Source organism: Pongo abelii, chromosome 7 (assembly GCF_028885655.2).
Source record: "Pongo abelii isolate AG06213 chromosome 7, NHGRI_mPonAbe1-v2.0_pri, whole genome shotgun sequence".
NCBI classification, from domain to species: Eukaryota; Metazoa; Chordata; class Mammalia; order Primates; family Hominidae; genus Pongo; species Pongo abelii.
In genome coordinates, this window is record NC_071992.2 from 128422966 (window position 1) to 128438814 (window position 15849).

Here is a 15849-nt window from a genome sequence, read left to right on the forward strand (position 1 = left end):
AAAAATTTGAGACAGGAGTCACAATATATTTTAGACATACTTCAATGCCTTTATATACATATATCTTAGAATAATTATTCTAATAAATCACAAAAATATTTCAATGCAAATACACTTATTGATTTCATACTTTAGCATTTCCTAATCCACCATTTGTGGAACGCTAGATGTTAAATAAATTGAGAAAAAAAAAGACATTGTCAATAACTAAGCTCACAAATGTATGCTTTACCATTTTAGAGAGTCACACATTCCAGAGAGTCACAAAAACCAGCATTTTAAAGGATCTATGAAGTTGTGTGGCAAGATACCTTTTAATGTTTGTCAAGCTCAGGTTTTCTATACAAGTTTAGAAAATATTATTTTATAAATTTTAAATTTATTATATTTATTTTAAATAAAAAAAACTATTTTCTATTGTTAAAACCACAGCTAATTATATTGCTCTGGTATTAATACTTCTCAATAAAAGTACATTTTAATAATTTTTTTACATATGGAATTTTCAGGCCATATTTGGATCCGTATGCTAGAAGTATCATTTTGTTCACCTAACTCTCTCTCCTTTTCTCCATGTTTCCTTCCACTCCTAATTCTCTACCTTGATTACACCATATCTTCCCCTTATTTCATCGGTTTTATGTCTTAATAAGACCATTCCTTTCCCAGTCAGAGATAAATGCTACAAGAAATTTTTCCCCTGAAACAGATAGCATTTTTTAATCATTTGTTCATAGATATACATCCATAAAAGTGATCTCTGAAAAAAGTGTTCTGTGGATAAATTACAAAAAAAAACAATATTTTTCATTTGTTTCTTAATGGAGGTCCACAACAGTATAAATAATAGCTAACATTTTTTTACTCCGTGTGCTAAACATTGTGTTAAATGGTTTTTTGTTTTTGTTTTTGTTGTTTTTGAGACAGAGTTTCACTCTGCTGCCCAGGCTGGAGCACAGTGTCATAATCTCGGTTCACTGCAGCCTCTACCTCCTGGGTTCAAGCGATTCTCCTGCCTCAGACTCCTGAGTAGCTGGGAGTATAGGCACCTGCCACCACACCCAGCTAATTTTTTGTGTTTTTAATAGAGATGAGTTTCACCATGGTGACCAGGCTGGTCTCGAACTCCTGACCTCAAGTGATCTGCCCACCTCAGCCTCACAAAGTGCTGGGATTATAGGTGTGAGCCACTGTGCCTGGCCTAAATGGTTTATATTTAATATAATGCAGTTAGTGAAATGTAATCCTCACGCAGTAAGTATTGATAAGGAAAACTACAGTCTGTCTCTACTGACGTCTTAAGCCCTATGTTATGGACACATTAGAAACTTTGAGATGCTTCACAGTGACAGACGCTGTTTAACTTTGTTTAAACTATCATATCCCAACTGGAGGACATCAAAGAACCATGGTTTACTATGAAATACCTAGTTACAGCCCGCACAGCTGTTTTAAAGTACACATTCTGAGGAATTCTCCTTTAAGGAATTTTCCATATTTAAATATAAGCCAACAAGGCACATAACATGGCATCTCTGTGGAGTGTTCTCCTGCTTTAAAGTAAGCTGCTGGTCCCTAGGTGTCCCCACAATCATTTGGATGGTTCTGAACAGGGATAGAGTAAATTCACAGGGCTTGTGTAGGCTTCAGCAAATCCTAAAAGCTAGATACCATCCTAATAAGTGTTTCCACTCCAGCTTATGTTTTTCCATTTTTCACCAAGAAACACAATTGAAAAGATAAGGGAAGAGATTTTTTAAAAAGGCAACTGGAGAGAAAGAAAAGCCAAATAGCTGACCAGCTAGAATTCACTTCTAATTGTATGTCAGAAAAAGTTATTTAGTGGCCCCAGGCTTTGTTCTTATTTAATCTGTATAGCAAGTGCTCTCCACTGAGGATCAGAGAACATATAAAGGAATATGGATTATTATTATTATTAAAAGAGTAAAGGAAATTCTAAAATTGTTCTCAAATTTTTGGCTAAGTGCCCATGAATATTTGCTTTCATAGATGTTGTTAGTTTCCCCAGATTCTCAGATAATATTTTCACAAGCGATTTTTAAAAATTAGAAGCTGTTAGATTGGTGCCTCAGGTATTTTAGATTACTTCAGACTGATAGATGCAGATCTATAAACTAAAACCTAATCATCACCTAAAATTACCAGGTGGCCAAACTAAACATAAGGTCTTTACAAAAAGAACAAAATTGTGCCTTGTGCTTTCTGACTTACTTAGAGAGTGCTTCCCAAAGGCCACGGGTTTATGATACAGTAATAAAATTACATACATAAAATATGTTTTTTAATCTGAAAGTCAATTTGATACACCTATAGATGTAAATTTATTTGTATACTTGGGAGAAAAAAATGCATTTAAATTCTTACCCATGATAGCATTATTTCTTATCCATAATACTTACGTATGCATTCAGGCTGAATTCCACTCCATGTAAGATCAGCGAGGCAGGTGCGTGTTGTAGACCCTTGGAGAAGGTGTCCTTTTTTGCAATGGAACTGTACAACACTTCCTACCTATAGCAAATTAAAGAGAGGAAAAAAATATTCCACTACAACTTCAAATATGGCAACAAATAGAGCTTGAGTGAGAAAATGCTATCAAGTGAAATTCTGTGTGGTAGAGTTGGAAGAAAAAAAGAACTGAAATCTGATTTAAAATAAAATTGGAAAAATTCAAAACTAAAAAATTAAATCCTGGTTTATTTGTTTATATATCATCATCAAATAGTTGGGTCCTTAGTACATACATAGATACCAAGCTTTTTTGCCATGGGAATTTGAAGAAAATATTTAAGACACTAAAAAATCCAACAAGCTACATATGAATACAAGATAGAGAGATAGATAGTTAGATAAAGATAAATAAATAAAGCTTGATAAAAATAGATATGGACTTAAATATAGCTAACCACATAAGAAACAAATAAATATTGAAGGTGAAAAATGCAAAATGAGATTAGAGAAAAAGGTGGTTACTGAAGGTGGTAGTGATAACAGAAATATACAACGGAAGATATACTGTTTGTACCAGCTTTTAAGGGTATAGTAATTAGGAGAATATATAGGACAATGGCTTTCAAAGTGTAGTCTCTAGGCCAGTAATATCAACATCTCCTAGGAATTTGTTAAAAATGTCAATTCTGAGGCTTTACCCCAGACACACTGAATCAGAAACTCTTAGGGTAGAAAAACCAACAATCTGTTTTAATAAGCCCTTTGAGTGGTAGAAATAAACACTAAAGTTTGCAAATGACTTATAGAAAAGTGGAAAAGATAATAACATGATGAGAAATGTATGTTGGTTAAAATATATATCATTTGCTGGGGAAAAGAGAGTATATTAGATTGATCGGCATTTATTGTTTACAAAGTGAGCAGGGCAGGTAGCAGTTTGGGATAAGTGGGAAGCAGGGGTATATAGTAAATAAGAAAACAAATCACAGAGTAATGTACATGTAGTTTTAATTCTGGATCTCACTTTACTTGAATAAGTCATATCTTCTATCTCCTCTTTGAGACCTAATTTCTCATTTATAAATAATGATGATAATATTATTTGTATTGAAATCTGTTTTAAGGATTAAATGAAATAGAATTTATACTCCACTCCACCCCAGGACGACATTCAAGTTTTAAATAAATTATAGGCATGATGACTAAATTGGAGATATAAGTAAGAATTAGTTTCTGAAGGGTCTCAAATGGCAGGCTATGGCATTTAGAAGAATTAATAGTAGTAATTGTAACTATGAGGCTGGCACTGCCGTTTTAGATTTGAGTGGATAAAAACTGTACTAACTTGTGGCAGTAAGCCTGGGGAAAAAAGTCATTTCCTCAAAACAATTACAAGAAAAAAATCAACAAGATTTACTGAATGATTAGAAGTGGAGGATGAGATAAGGGATATTTAGGGTCTGCCACTTTGGACTTCTCCAGCAACTGCAGTCTGAGAAGGCTCAGTTGCAGTTTTAGGACTTATCACTCAGATCTTGTTTTCTGCCTTCCCCTTAATTCCTACTCACACTTGACAGGACAATAAGAAGCTAAGCTTAAGATGATATAATTTGATACCAAGATTCCATTTGAAACTTCAGACTCTGAATTCTACCATTTTTCATATTGTTATTATTATCCAGAACTATACTAGGCCAGAAATATTAAATTCCAAAATTCTTTATCTGACAACAACCTTTTTTCTTTATGTTATCTCACGCTGTGTCTTCCATGAACCCTCACCTTTGCCTCTAGAAGATCTCTTATCCCTGGATGCCCCATTTTCTCTAGGCTGTTACATTGATTGATTCCAAGAAGCACCGTTTGCATTTTATTCCTTATAACCAGAGCCCCCTGACTTGTGCTCCAGAGCATGACTTTCACATTCCTTCTGAAGTTGTGCAAAATGGTGGTACAGGTTTTGATTTCTCAGTATGGACTAGATTATGTTATATACAGTTTGCAGTTCTATTTTTCAGTCAAACCAGTTCTACAAAACCCATCATCTCTATCAATCCAGCAATCCTTCTTAAGGTTAGAACCTAGTTAATAGTGTCACTTGTCACTAATAAATTTTCCCTTCATTCACTTCACCACCAAAACTGGCAATTTTACCTTCTAAATCCTTTTCAAAGTATCGTCTTCCTTTTTTCTCCACTTTACATCCAGTTTTACTCCCCAGTATCTTTTCCATAGGCTTTGGTTCTCACTTTAGCAGACATCACAATCACCAAAAGGACGTTATGAAAACAGTGATAGCTGAGTACCCCCCTTCAGGGTTTCGTACTTAGTGGATCTGGGGTAGGTCCATGAATCTATAGTTCCAACAAGTTCCCAGGTGAAACTGCTGCTGCCAGTTAGGGGCTACACTTCGAGAACTACAGCCATAGACAATTATAACGATCTTCTAACTTGTCTCCATTTCTCAATTTCATGATCCACTACATTTATTTTCTACACTGAAGTCAGAGTGATCTATGCAACATGAAAGTTTGACCTTATTATTAACCCATTAGGATAAAGTTACATTGCGCTAACATGACAAAGGCCTCCATAACCTGGCCACTGACCATCTATCTAGCATCATCATTAACAGCTTACTTTACTCAAATTCTGTTAAATTAACATTGAACTTTTATATCCTGAAATGCATGCATATTTTCATGCTATTCCTACTGCATGGAATGCCTCTCCCAACTTTCCTCTCCTAGCTCTTACACTAAAAGAATTAGTTCAGCCATCATCTGTAGAAACCCTTCCCTGCAGCAAGAAATTAGAAAAACCATCTCTTTTGCGTGCTTCCTTAATGCTTTTCATTGTTATGGGTGTTATTACCTAGCCTACGAGATCATCTATCCCAGCTGACCAACATATCAAAATGTTAGCCCTTCTAGGCCGGAGACTGTGTGTACTCATCCTTGTGCACCTTGAGCTTAAAAATGTGTTTTGAAAATGTTGGAGCAATGGAAGGAATGGGGACGAATAAAATTACTTGATTACTTAACTTTAGAATATTTAACGTCTATCAGTTCTTAAAGTGCAGTGATATCACCTCTATACTTTAGATAACATAAGGTTAAATCATTCTGTTTTTTCTTTGAAGGGTATATTTGAGTTATTTCATCAAACCTTTACATTGGTCAGGTATAAGAAATATGTTGGACTACATACACTTTGTTTTTACTGTAAGACATTTTTCCTCAATCCTGTAAGCTTTTCAAAGTCATTATAACAACTGCTTTAAATATTAACCAAATATTATAGAATTAAAATAAAATCTGTTTTAAGATTTTTCTGTGTATCACCAACACATCTGATTAATAAGATTTTTGTCAAATTCACAAATTCTTATACCTAATATCTAATAAATATTTATACAGATTTAATAATTGATTAAATTGTTTATCCAGAATTTGTTATAGTCAAATCAACAAAATTTTCTCTAAATATCAGTGCATTAATAAATAATTTTGTCAGTGAAGAACTCGCTTAATAGTGTTTTTTACATAGTTCTCTATCCTTTCCCAATTTGATATATCCTTCTGACTGAACGACTTCCGACATGCATAGTATAATTTGCTTATTTGTAGAAAAATGGGTAACAACATTCTAAAAATTTATATTATCAAATTCAAAAAATTCTTGGAAAAATAACATGTACAATTTTTTCACGAATATTTACTAATAAAAAGTATTATCTGTATATCCAACATTGCAATAATATTGAAAGTTTTTATAACAAGAATTAAAAACAATCCATATCAAGTTTTAATTGCAACAAATGTTTAAATAAAAATCACTTTAAATTGATTTAAAGTACCATGTTGTATACAAATGCATTATAGAATTTTAAGACAAGTTTAATTAGTAAATATCACTTATGTTCTTTAACACCTTATTCTCCTATTTTAAATGTTATATCTTAGTTCCTAAATCATAAAATTTATATAGCAAATAATAGGATTAACAGACATTTTGTGTACATTTGGAACATTCTCAATAAGCTCTATTTTTCCCTTCCATGAGATTTCATGGCAAATAACACTTGGTGTGCTAGAATTTTCATCAATGCATTTATTTGAATCTGACTTCTAATATCACATGTTTGTTTAACTGGAGTATCCAGCATGGTTCTTAAGAACTTTCAAAATGTATATATAATTAAGGTCTCAAAAACATATATGCTTCCTCTGCAATATATATTTTTTAAAAATAAATTTACATTTTTCATTATGTATTTATACAAAACATTTTACTCAAGAAAAATTGAGGTAGCGTCTAATAAAAGGTATATGTAAATTAAAATAAAATTGACACAGAAAGGCAAGATTATAAAAATGAAGGTATAACAGATGTGCTTAAGATGCAAGTAATTTTTGCTGACTGAGCATCAACTTTGGTCCTAGGCTTCCTGGCTTAAGAAAAGTTTAATTATTATTATTTATATTCAAAACAAGAAGATTTTAATTGAAAATAATTTTTTTACTTTCAGAATTCATGCCATTGTGTTTGTCATTTAAGGTAATAAAACACTATGAAACATATATTTACCTCATTCAATATACTAAGATACTAATTTCAATTACAAACTGAAAATCATATATAACCACTATAGTTTGGTAGGGTTAAATATTTTATGGTTAAATATCTTGAGGCTAAATATCTAAAGAGCCAGATTAAAAACATTTCATATTTATAATAACTTTATGTAACAAACCTAAATCCAAATAATGTACTTTCCATTGCCCAGAGCTCAGTTTAATGAGTGATACAGCAGTGCGTATGTGTGCTTGTCATTTACTCCATAATTAATCCTGATGTTGCATCAATTATTTTGACAGCTATTCTCTTCACTATCAATCTATTTTTAGCCAAAATTATTCCAATTTACAATGTTTTAATAAAAAGACAAATTATGCTGAATACTTTTTTCAATGATAGAGTTTTCATAATCTCTAGCAATGAGTGATATATTTTTGTATGTTAATTATTGATGTCCCAAAATCTACTATATAAATCTATAAAGAAAAAGAGAGGGAACAAATGAACACATTAAAGAGAAAATGAAGAAAACGATCTGAGTGTCTCTGCAGTTCATAACTTTCTCTTGCTCTTCCCAAAAATGGGCTTCCTAACAGCTGTGATTTTGCATCATAACTCACTACTGGCCACCTAATCAAACCAACATAAATACGAGAGTTGGGACATTCTGATTCTCCTTGGAAATTTGGAATTGAGATTGACATGATCACTTTCTGTATGTAGCTGAGATGTAAACAGAAATGATTCACTCTTGGCCATATGGCCAATCTGCAGAGAGAAAATATGAGGTAGATAAACAGAAAGTAGTATAAAAAACTGAGTACTTGAAGCCAGTACCTACACTCTGGGCTTGATGAGTCTCACCTGGATTCTTTCTTTGGGAGTCTGGACATATCTGCACAGTAATGCCTTTAGGCTTTAAGTAGCTCCAAACAGTTTTTTTGTTACTTGCAAGCAATCGTTTTTCTCAATGGCTCAAGATGCCTTTTGCATATAAAACCATATTCATTTGGAATTCACCAATAAATTAGTATTAATTAGAATTACATAACTATTTATTGTGTTAGATCTGTACAGATTTAGTTAACAGATTTAGTACGTATGTATATATATACATTCATACCTGCCATATGCATGTAAGAAAGCCAATCTCCCTAATGTAAGACACAAAATATATTTAATTTTAATAGATAGTTATATAATTGTATATAATTAGACTTTACCATATTTGAAATCTAGTCTATTTATATTTATTTATATAGAATATAATGACTTAATACCTGTTTATTAGCCCAAACAACATAAATTCAGGGTTAGGTTAACTTTGTTACAGCATTTTTCAATGATTATAATAGAATCCTTAGAAAGCAGAGTTAGTGATTCTCTTTATTTTGTTGGATGACTGTTTTAAACTCCACGTTAATCATTCTCATTTCCATTATCTCAAATAATATTTACTAAAAAACTCAAATTCTTTAGAAAATCAGCCTGATTTAGTATACAGACACTAACATCACAATTTTGTATTCTGTTAGAATATGTCACCAACTTGATCTGCGAACAAAGCAAGTCACACTCTGTTTCAGTTTCTTTGTACATATAATGAGGACTAGTGCTGTGCAGCTAGTTGCCCATTTTTCAGGATTTAGATCAACTGATAAAACCTTTTATGGAGATATTAATCTAAAGTTCTCTAAAAACACCAATATAATGGAGACAGACTCATTTTTACACTTTTGTATTATTTGGACAGGACTGAAGGAAATCAGAAGAATTGGAAATGTTATCAAATCAATGTTCATACTGTGCCTGAACTGTAGATAAATGGAAACTATTTTTAATAACAAAATATGGCCCTTTAGATGAGCCCTTCCTTTAGAAATGGATGGTCTTCAGGTTCACGCTGAATTTCACACAGAATAGCACAATTTACAAAACCCGGCAACACAGGGCAATTGGGTAATGTGTAAATTGGCTACTTCTGTTTGGAATCAGTATGCACTTTGGCTCCCCTTGGATCTTTTGTAACTGAAAAGTTGCTGAATCTCTACCTAAAATCTAAATTGGAAAAAGAGAGAACAAGAAAGTCAGCCACAGATGACTGGGCATGCCAAAGAATTCTAATATAACAATTCAACTATGTGTTGTATAGTAACAGGTTATGGTTATTTTTCAGTAATTTCCCACCATTTTAAACACTGACAGCAATGTCATATACACAATTAGTGCTTTATTGAATAACCCGCATTTTTATATATTTGCTGTTTGTCTCAGAAGTCTCTCCTTTAAACTCTTTTATCTTTACTTTTCTTCACTGTCCCCATATCTTCCTGTAGAGTTTACTCATTTACTCCCTCACTCTTACTGTCTTATATATAACTCTCTAATGCTTGTGGATTTTTCCTATGCTCACTGCTATTTTTTGCTTTTTGTTTTAATTTATGTTTATATTCCAGTTAGGCAATTTTATTAAAAATATATTTTTTTCTAATTTCCTTTACTTCCACTCTTTTGTTGTCTGTTACCCTTTCTGTGTGTTTATAAATGCAGATAGAACATGACTTTTTGTTACGTCAACAAGATTATATGCATATGAACCAAAGACGCATTCTGACCTGGTATGATGCTAAATGGACACAGCTAAAGTACCCACTTGAAATCCGAATGTATTGTTCTGAGATCCATGCCGAGGCACACCTGGGTTTTCACAAGAGGTTCGAGTGGGCTCTAAAATGAAGATTAAAAAGATATTAGTCCTTTAAAATTTACAATAGATATAGTTCTCTCATAGAAAACAATTTTAAATAATCTGGGGTTTGGTACAAATGATCTAGGAAATAATAAATAATGTAAATGTAATAACATCTCTCCATGGACAGAAGCCTGTTAATCTTGAAGCAAGAAAGTCAGGTAGACTCCATTTGATACGAATTATGAAATTCTTGAACTTTGAACCCTTCTGATATAAAAGCACCTGACATTCAACTAGCTCTGTGGATGCAAAATTAAGGAAAGATAAAGGATATGAAAGCAGTGTACATGCATATAACATTTGTCCAAAGACCCTGCTAAACTATGATTTGGGGTAGGGTAATATTTCTTTGAAGAAATAACAGTTTTTTCCCAGAAACAGGACTTGATAATTTGGATTTTACTGACACCCACAGGATATTCAGGCATAATAATGGTAGGTAGATGTGTTGGTTTATTTGAATGACAGATTATTTGGTTAGTTTACCAAATATGACATTAATTTTAGGATTACAGAAATATAGTTACAATCATTTTGAAATCAATATATCTTTTAGATATTTTTGGAGCAAATCTAATTTCATATGAAGATTCTTCATTAACTATAAAGATCTAAGTAAAATGTTAGTACTTAATAATGTCACTACCTGAAAGTATTTTTATTTTTCACTTTACTGATATACGACAAAATTATTTCAAGTGTTTCTTCTGGAAGTTTAAAGTGCTAAAATTAATGTTGTATTTTCTACCAATATTCATTTCCAGTGCCTTCTAATTGCTTCTATATTTTACACTTGTTTTTATATTTAGTCAACTATAGTTTATAGGATAAAGAAAACCATTAAATGTCACCCCTATTAATTACACAGTCACTGTGCATAATCAGCCTTTAATTAATATTACCTATGCAGTGAGGTGATGAACCACTCCAAGTGCCATCTGCTTGACATATTCTGGTGCTTGATCCCACTAATATGAAAGGAGAATTGCAGCTGAATGAAACCTCTGACTGGTATATAAAGCTTTTGCCTTCTCTTTTTCCTTGGGCAGGTATACCAGGGTCACCACAAAACTTTGCTGGAAATGAAAAAGAAAGATGCTTATATCAAAGATTTAGTATTCAGCAGAGTACACAGTTTGGAAAAATGACAATTAATTTGAATATTGTACTAAAGAGATATATTATTCATGATAAAGCTATCCCAATGAAAAAATTTATTTTTTAGCTTATGTGCAGATAAACAAATACTGAATTGAAAACTCAGTAAAATATTTTAAAATTAGCTTGATTTTGATGTTTTCTACTTAGTAAGCTACATTAATAAAGATAGAATTTTTGTACTTTTGTTGTTTTGTATTGACCAAAATCAAACCACATATTTGGACTTGTTGGCTGCCAAGTTGGAGTACAGCCTTGAAAAAGTAGGTGACTCAGAGGTATCCCTGTCAAAAAGAACCAATCCATAATATTCCAGACTGCATGCTACAGATTGCAGTGCTCTTTTACATGTATATAAAAAGCTCTGGTTATTTGTTTTATTGTACCCTGAATACTTTGAACACTTGAAGCACATATCCCAGGATCTTATTGCCTTCCTCTCCAAAATACTGTCGGTATTTTTTAGCATTTTTTAAAAGAAAAGAAGGCAATCAGAATCTAAATCTATGCAAAACTATGGAATGTCAATGTTCTACAACAAGCACTGAAAAGATCAACTCGATAGGCTTTCTAAAAATTTTGATTAGATTATTCCATTCAACATACATTTATTAATTACTAAAAAAAAACATTATTTTAGGTGGTTTGGGGCACTTGAACATGTCAGTAAACAAATACTGTAGGAAATCTGCTTTTGTAGGGTTTATGCATTTGTGAGGGAAGCGAACAAACAATAAACATAATTAGCAAATTTAAGAAAAGGTAGTATGTGAAAAAGTGGTAAGTCCTGTGGGGAAAAAAAATCATTCAGACAAAAGAGGTCAAGACTGTATGTATGTGTGGTGGTGTGTGTTAGGAGGTAGGAGAAGATCTTAAATAAAGTGGCAAAGGTGTCTCTCACTGAGAAAAGTTTTAGGGAAACAAAATACTTAGCCATGATGAAGTCCTAAGGAAGGGCATTCTAGGTAGAGCAAACAGCACTGCCAAAGCCCTCTGCTGGGGCATGGCTAGCTTTCTAGAGGAAGATAAGGAGGCCTGTGTGGCTGAAGCAGAGGGAGCATGAAGAGGTGTAATGGGGAATGAGAGCAAATGGTTTCAAACGTATCAGACAACACAGGCAAATGCACCTTTATCAAATGCTTTCAATGTTTTTATTGTGGCAAAGAAAATACATAACATATAATTTATAAATTTAGCCATTTTCAAATGTACTCGATTTTCAAATGTTCAGATTAAGCACCTGAAAGCTTATTTACCTTTGAAGCAAACAAACAGCAACAACAAAATGCTTTTAAGTATAAATGTTGCCTTAGGAGGATTATAGGTTGGGTGTCCATAAAACACATCATCCAAACTGAGAAACTTTTGAGAGTGAAAGGGGATTCTAAATGTACAAGAGATCGACCACGACAATGGGAATAAACTTGGCATGCCCGAGCCATCTGGAACGCATGTATACCTTAATTATAGACTACCATAATCTTGGCCTTAATATCCAAATAAAACCTTCCCTGAAATTCAAGACTACACAATAAACTTGGATTTTTAAACCTCCTTTTAGTAGCATTTAAAACTTTTAAAAATAATTAAAATGAAAAGTAATCATTCACAGCTATTTATGACAAACCCAAAGCCAATATCATACTGAATAGGCAAAAACTGGAAGCATTCCCTTTGAAAACTGGCACAAGACAAGGATGCGCTCTCTCACCACTCTCATTCAACCAAATGCTGGCTAAATATAAAAACGAGTATTGGAAGTTCTGTCCAGGGTGATCAGGCAAGAGAAATAAATAAGGGTATTCAAATAGGAAGACAGGAAGTCAAATTGTCTCTGTTTGCAGATGATGTGATTGTATATTTAGAAAACCCCACCATCTCAGCCCAAAATCTCTTTAAGCTGATAAGCAACTTCAGCAAAGTCTCAGGATACAAAATCAATGTGTAAGAACCACAAGGATTCCTATACACCAATGATAGACAAACAGAGTCAAATAATGAGTGAACTCCCCTTCACAATTGCTACGAAGACAATGAAATACCTAGGAATAGAACTTACAAGGGATGTGAAGGACCTCTTCAAGAAGAACTACAAACCACTGCTCAAGGAAATCAGAGAAGACACAAATAAATGGAAAAACATTTCATGCTTATGGATAGGAAGAATTAATATTGTAAAAATGGCCATACTGCCCAAAGTAATTTACAGATTCAATGCTATCTCCATCAAGCTACCATTGACTTTCTTCACAGAATTGGAAAAACTACTTTAAACTTCGTATGAAATTAAAAAAGAGCCTGCATAGCCAAGACAATCCTAAGCAAAAAGAACAAAGCTGGAGGCATCATGCTACCTGACTTCAAACTATACTACAAGGCTACAGTAACCAAAACAGCATGTTACTGCTACCAAAACAGATATATAGACCAATGAACAGAACAGAGGCCTCAGAAATAACACTACACATCAACAACCATCCAATCTTTGACAAACCTGACAAAAATAAGCAATAGGGAAAGGATTCGCTATTTAATAAACGGTGTTGGGAAAACTGGTGAGCCATACGCAGAAAACTGAAACTGTACCTCTTCCTTATACCTTTACAAAAATTAACTTGAGATATATTAAAGATTTAAATGTAAGACCTAAAACCATAAAAATCCTACAAGAAAACCTAGACAATACCAATCAGGACATAGGCATGGGCAAAGACTTCATGTCTAAAACACCAAAAGCAATGGCAACAAAAGCCAAATTTGACAATGGGATCTAATTAAACTAAAAAGCTTCTGCACAGCAAAAGAAACTATCATCAGAGTGAACAGACAACCTAGAGAATGGGAGAAAATTTTTGCAATCTATTCATATGACAAAGGGCTAATATCCAGAATCTACAAAGAACTTAAATTTACAAGAAAAAAACAAACAACCCCATCAAAAAGTGGACAAAGGATATGAACATATACTTTTCCAAAGAAGACATTTATGCAGCCAACAAACACACGGAGAAAAGCTCATCATCACTGGTCATTAGAGAAATGCAAATCAAAACCACAATGAGATACCATCTCATGCCAGTTAGAATGGTGATCATTAAAAAGTCAGGAAACAATAGATGCTGGAGAGGATGTGGAGAAATAGGAACGCTTTTACACTGTTGGTGGGAGTGTAAATTAGTTCAACCACTGTGGAAGACAGTGTGGGGATTCCTCAAGCATCTAGAACTAGAAATACCATTTGATGGCCTGGTGCACTGCCTCACATCTGTAATCCCAGCACTTTGGGAGGACGAGGCATGCGGATCACAACATCAGGAGATCAAGACCATCCTGGCTGACATGGTGAAACCCCGTCTCCACTAAAAATACAAAAAATTAGCTGGGCGTGGTGGCGGGCAGCTCTAGTCCCAGCTACTCGGAAGGCTGAGGCAGGAGAACGGCATGAACCTGGGAGGCGGAGCTTGCAGTGAGCCGAGATCATGCCACTGCACTCCAGCCTAGGCTACAGAGCGAGAAACCGTCTCAAAAAAAAAAAAAAAAAAGAAGAAATATCATTTGACCTGGCAATCTCATTACTGGGTATATACCTTAAGGATTATAAATCATTCTACTGTAAAGAAACAGGGACACAGATGTTTATCATGGCACTATTCACAACAGCAAAGACTTGGAACCAACCCAAATGTCTATCAATGATAGACTGGATTAAGACAACATGACACATATACACCATGGAATACTATGCAGCCATAAAAAAGGATGAGTTATTGTCCTTTGCAGGGACATGGATGAAGCTGGAAACCATCATTCTCAGCAAACTAACACAAGAACAGAAAACCAAACACCGCATATTCTCACTCATAAGTGGGAGTAGAACAATGAGAACACATGGACACAGGGAGGGGAACATCACACACTGGGGCCAGTCAGGGGGTGAGGGTCTAGGGGAGGCACAGCATTAGGAAAAATACCTAATGGAGGTGACAGGTTGATAGGTGCAGCAAACCACCATGGCATGTGTATACCTATGTAACAAAACTGCACGTTCTTCACCTGTACCCCAGAACTTAAAGTATAATAATAAATAAATAAATAAATATTAAAATGAAATCGGAAACCAGAGTAAAGTAACACAAGTATAATAATAGCACAAAAAACATTGGTTTACTGTGTTTAAATTTTCACTATCTCTTGGATATTGTAAAACTTTGGGCTAGCTGACATTCAAGTCCTTCTGGCAATGCTGCATAACATCAAACCCAAAAGCTAGGGACACTGTCTTATTAATCTTTGTATATTGAGCATGTTTTGAATTAATAGATGCTTCCTAGTGAACATCATCAATGGGCACTTCAGTTGAAGCAATCGTTTCTATAACTAACTTATTGCCTAACCTACTTCTGAAGTGTTTCTCTTATGCATATTCAAATAAAGGAGGGAGACTTAACCACCTAAACTCCTCAATCCCCCAGTACCCTCTCTGTGTGTCATTCCATCTATTTCTATCCATGAATTTTCATGTATAAACCAAACAACCTATTGATATCAGGTTTAGAGACTTAAGACACAGAATTTCTTTTCAAATGGCTTTACTTCATAAAGACATAAACTTTAAGATGAGAAAACATACTTTAAGCAAAATTAAAGAGAAAAAAACATTCCTCTTTATAAAGTCCCTAAAATTAATGGATTTGCATACCCAATGGATAAGGCTATCATTTCTTAAGTTCTCTGAACTTCAATCCATACTCTGCCATTTTCTAGCAGTATAACCTTAGGCCTTATGACAACGTAGCTGCTTCCCTAAATGATGGCAGAGTAACACTGTGCCCTTGCAATTTGATTTTCCCTTCTGAGTTTAAGTGTCATTGTCTATTAAAATGTCA

The 15849-nt window shown here is 33.7% G+C and overlaps 1 protein-coding gene across 4 annotated transcripts in view; it reads right to left on the reverse strand.

Annotated features, from left to right (window-relative positions):
* CSMD3 (CUB and Sushi multiple domains 3) overlaps positions 1 to 15849 on the reverse strand; it is a 1211731-nt gene that overhangs the window by 21637 nt on the left and 1174245 nt on the right. For all 4 annotated transcript variants that reach the window (XM_054518783.2, XM_063726791.1, XM_063726792.1 and 1 more), the window contains 3 exons: positions 10708 to 10881; positions 9707 to 9780; positions 2421 to 2532 (listed from right to left, as the gene is read on the reverse strand). In XM_054518783.2, the coding sequence (XP_054374758.2) occupies positions 2421 to 2532; positions 9707 to 9780; positions 10708 to 10881 (360 nt within the window). The remainder of the gene's footprint in view (positions 1 to 2420; positions 2533 to 9706; positions 9781 to 10707; positions 10882 to 15849) is intronic.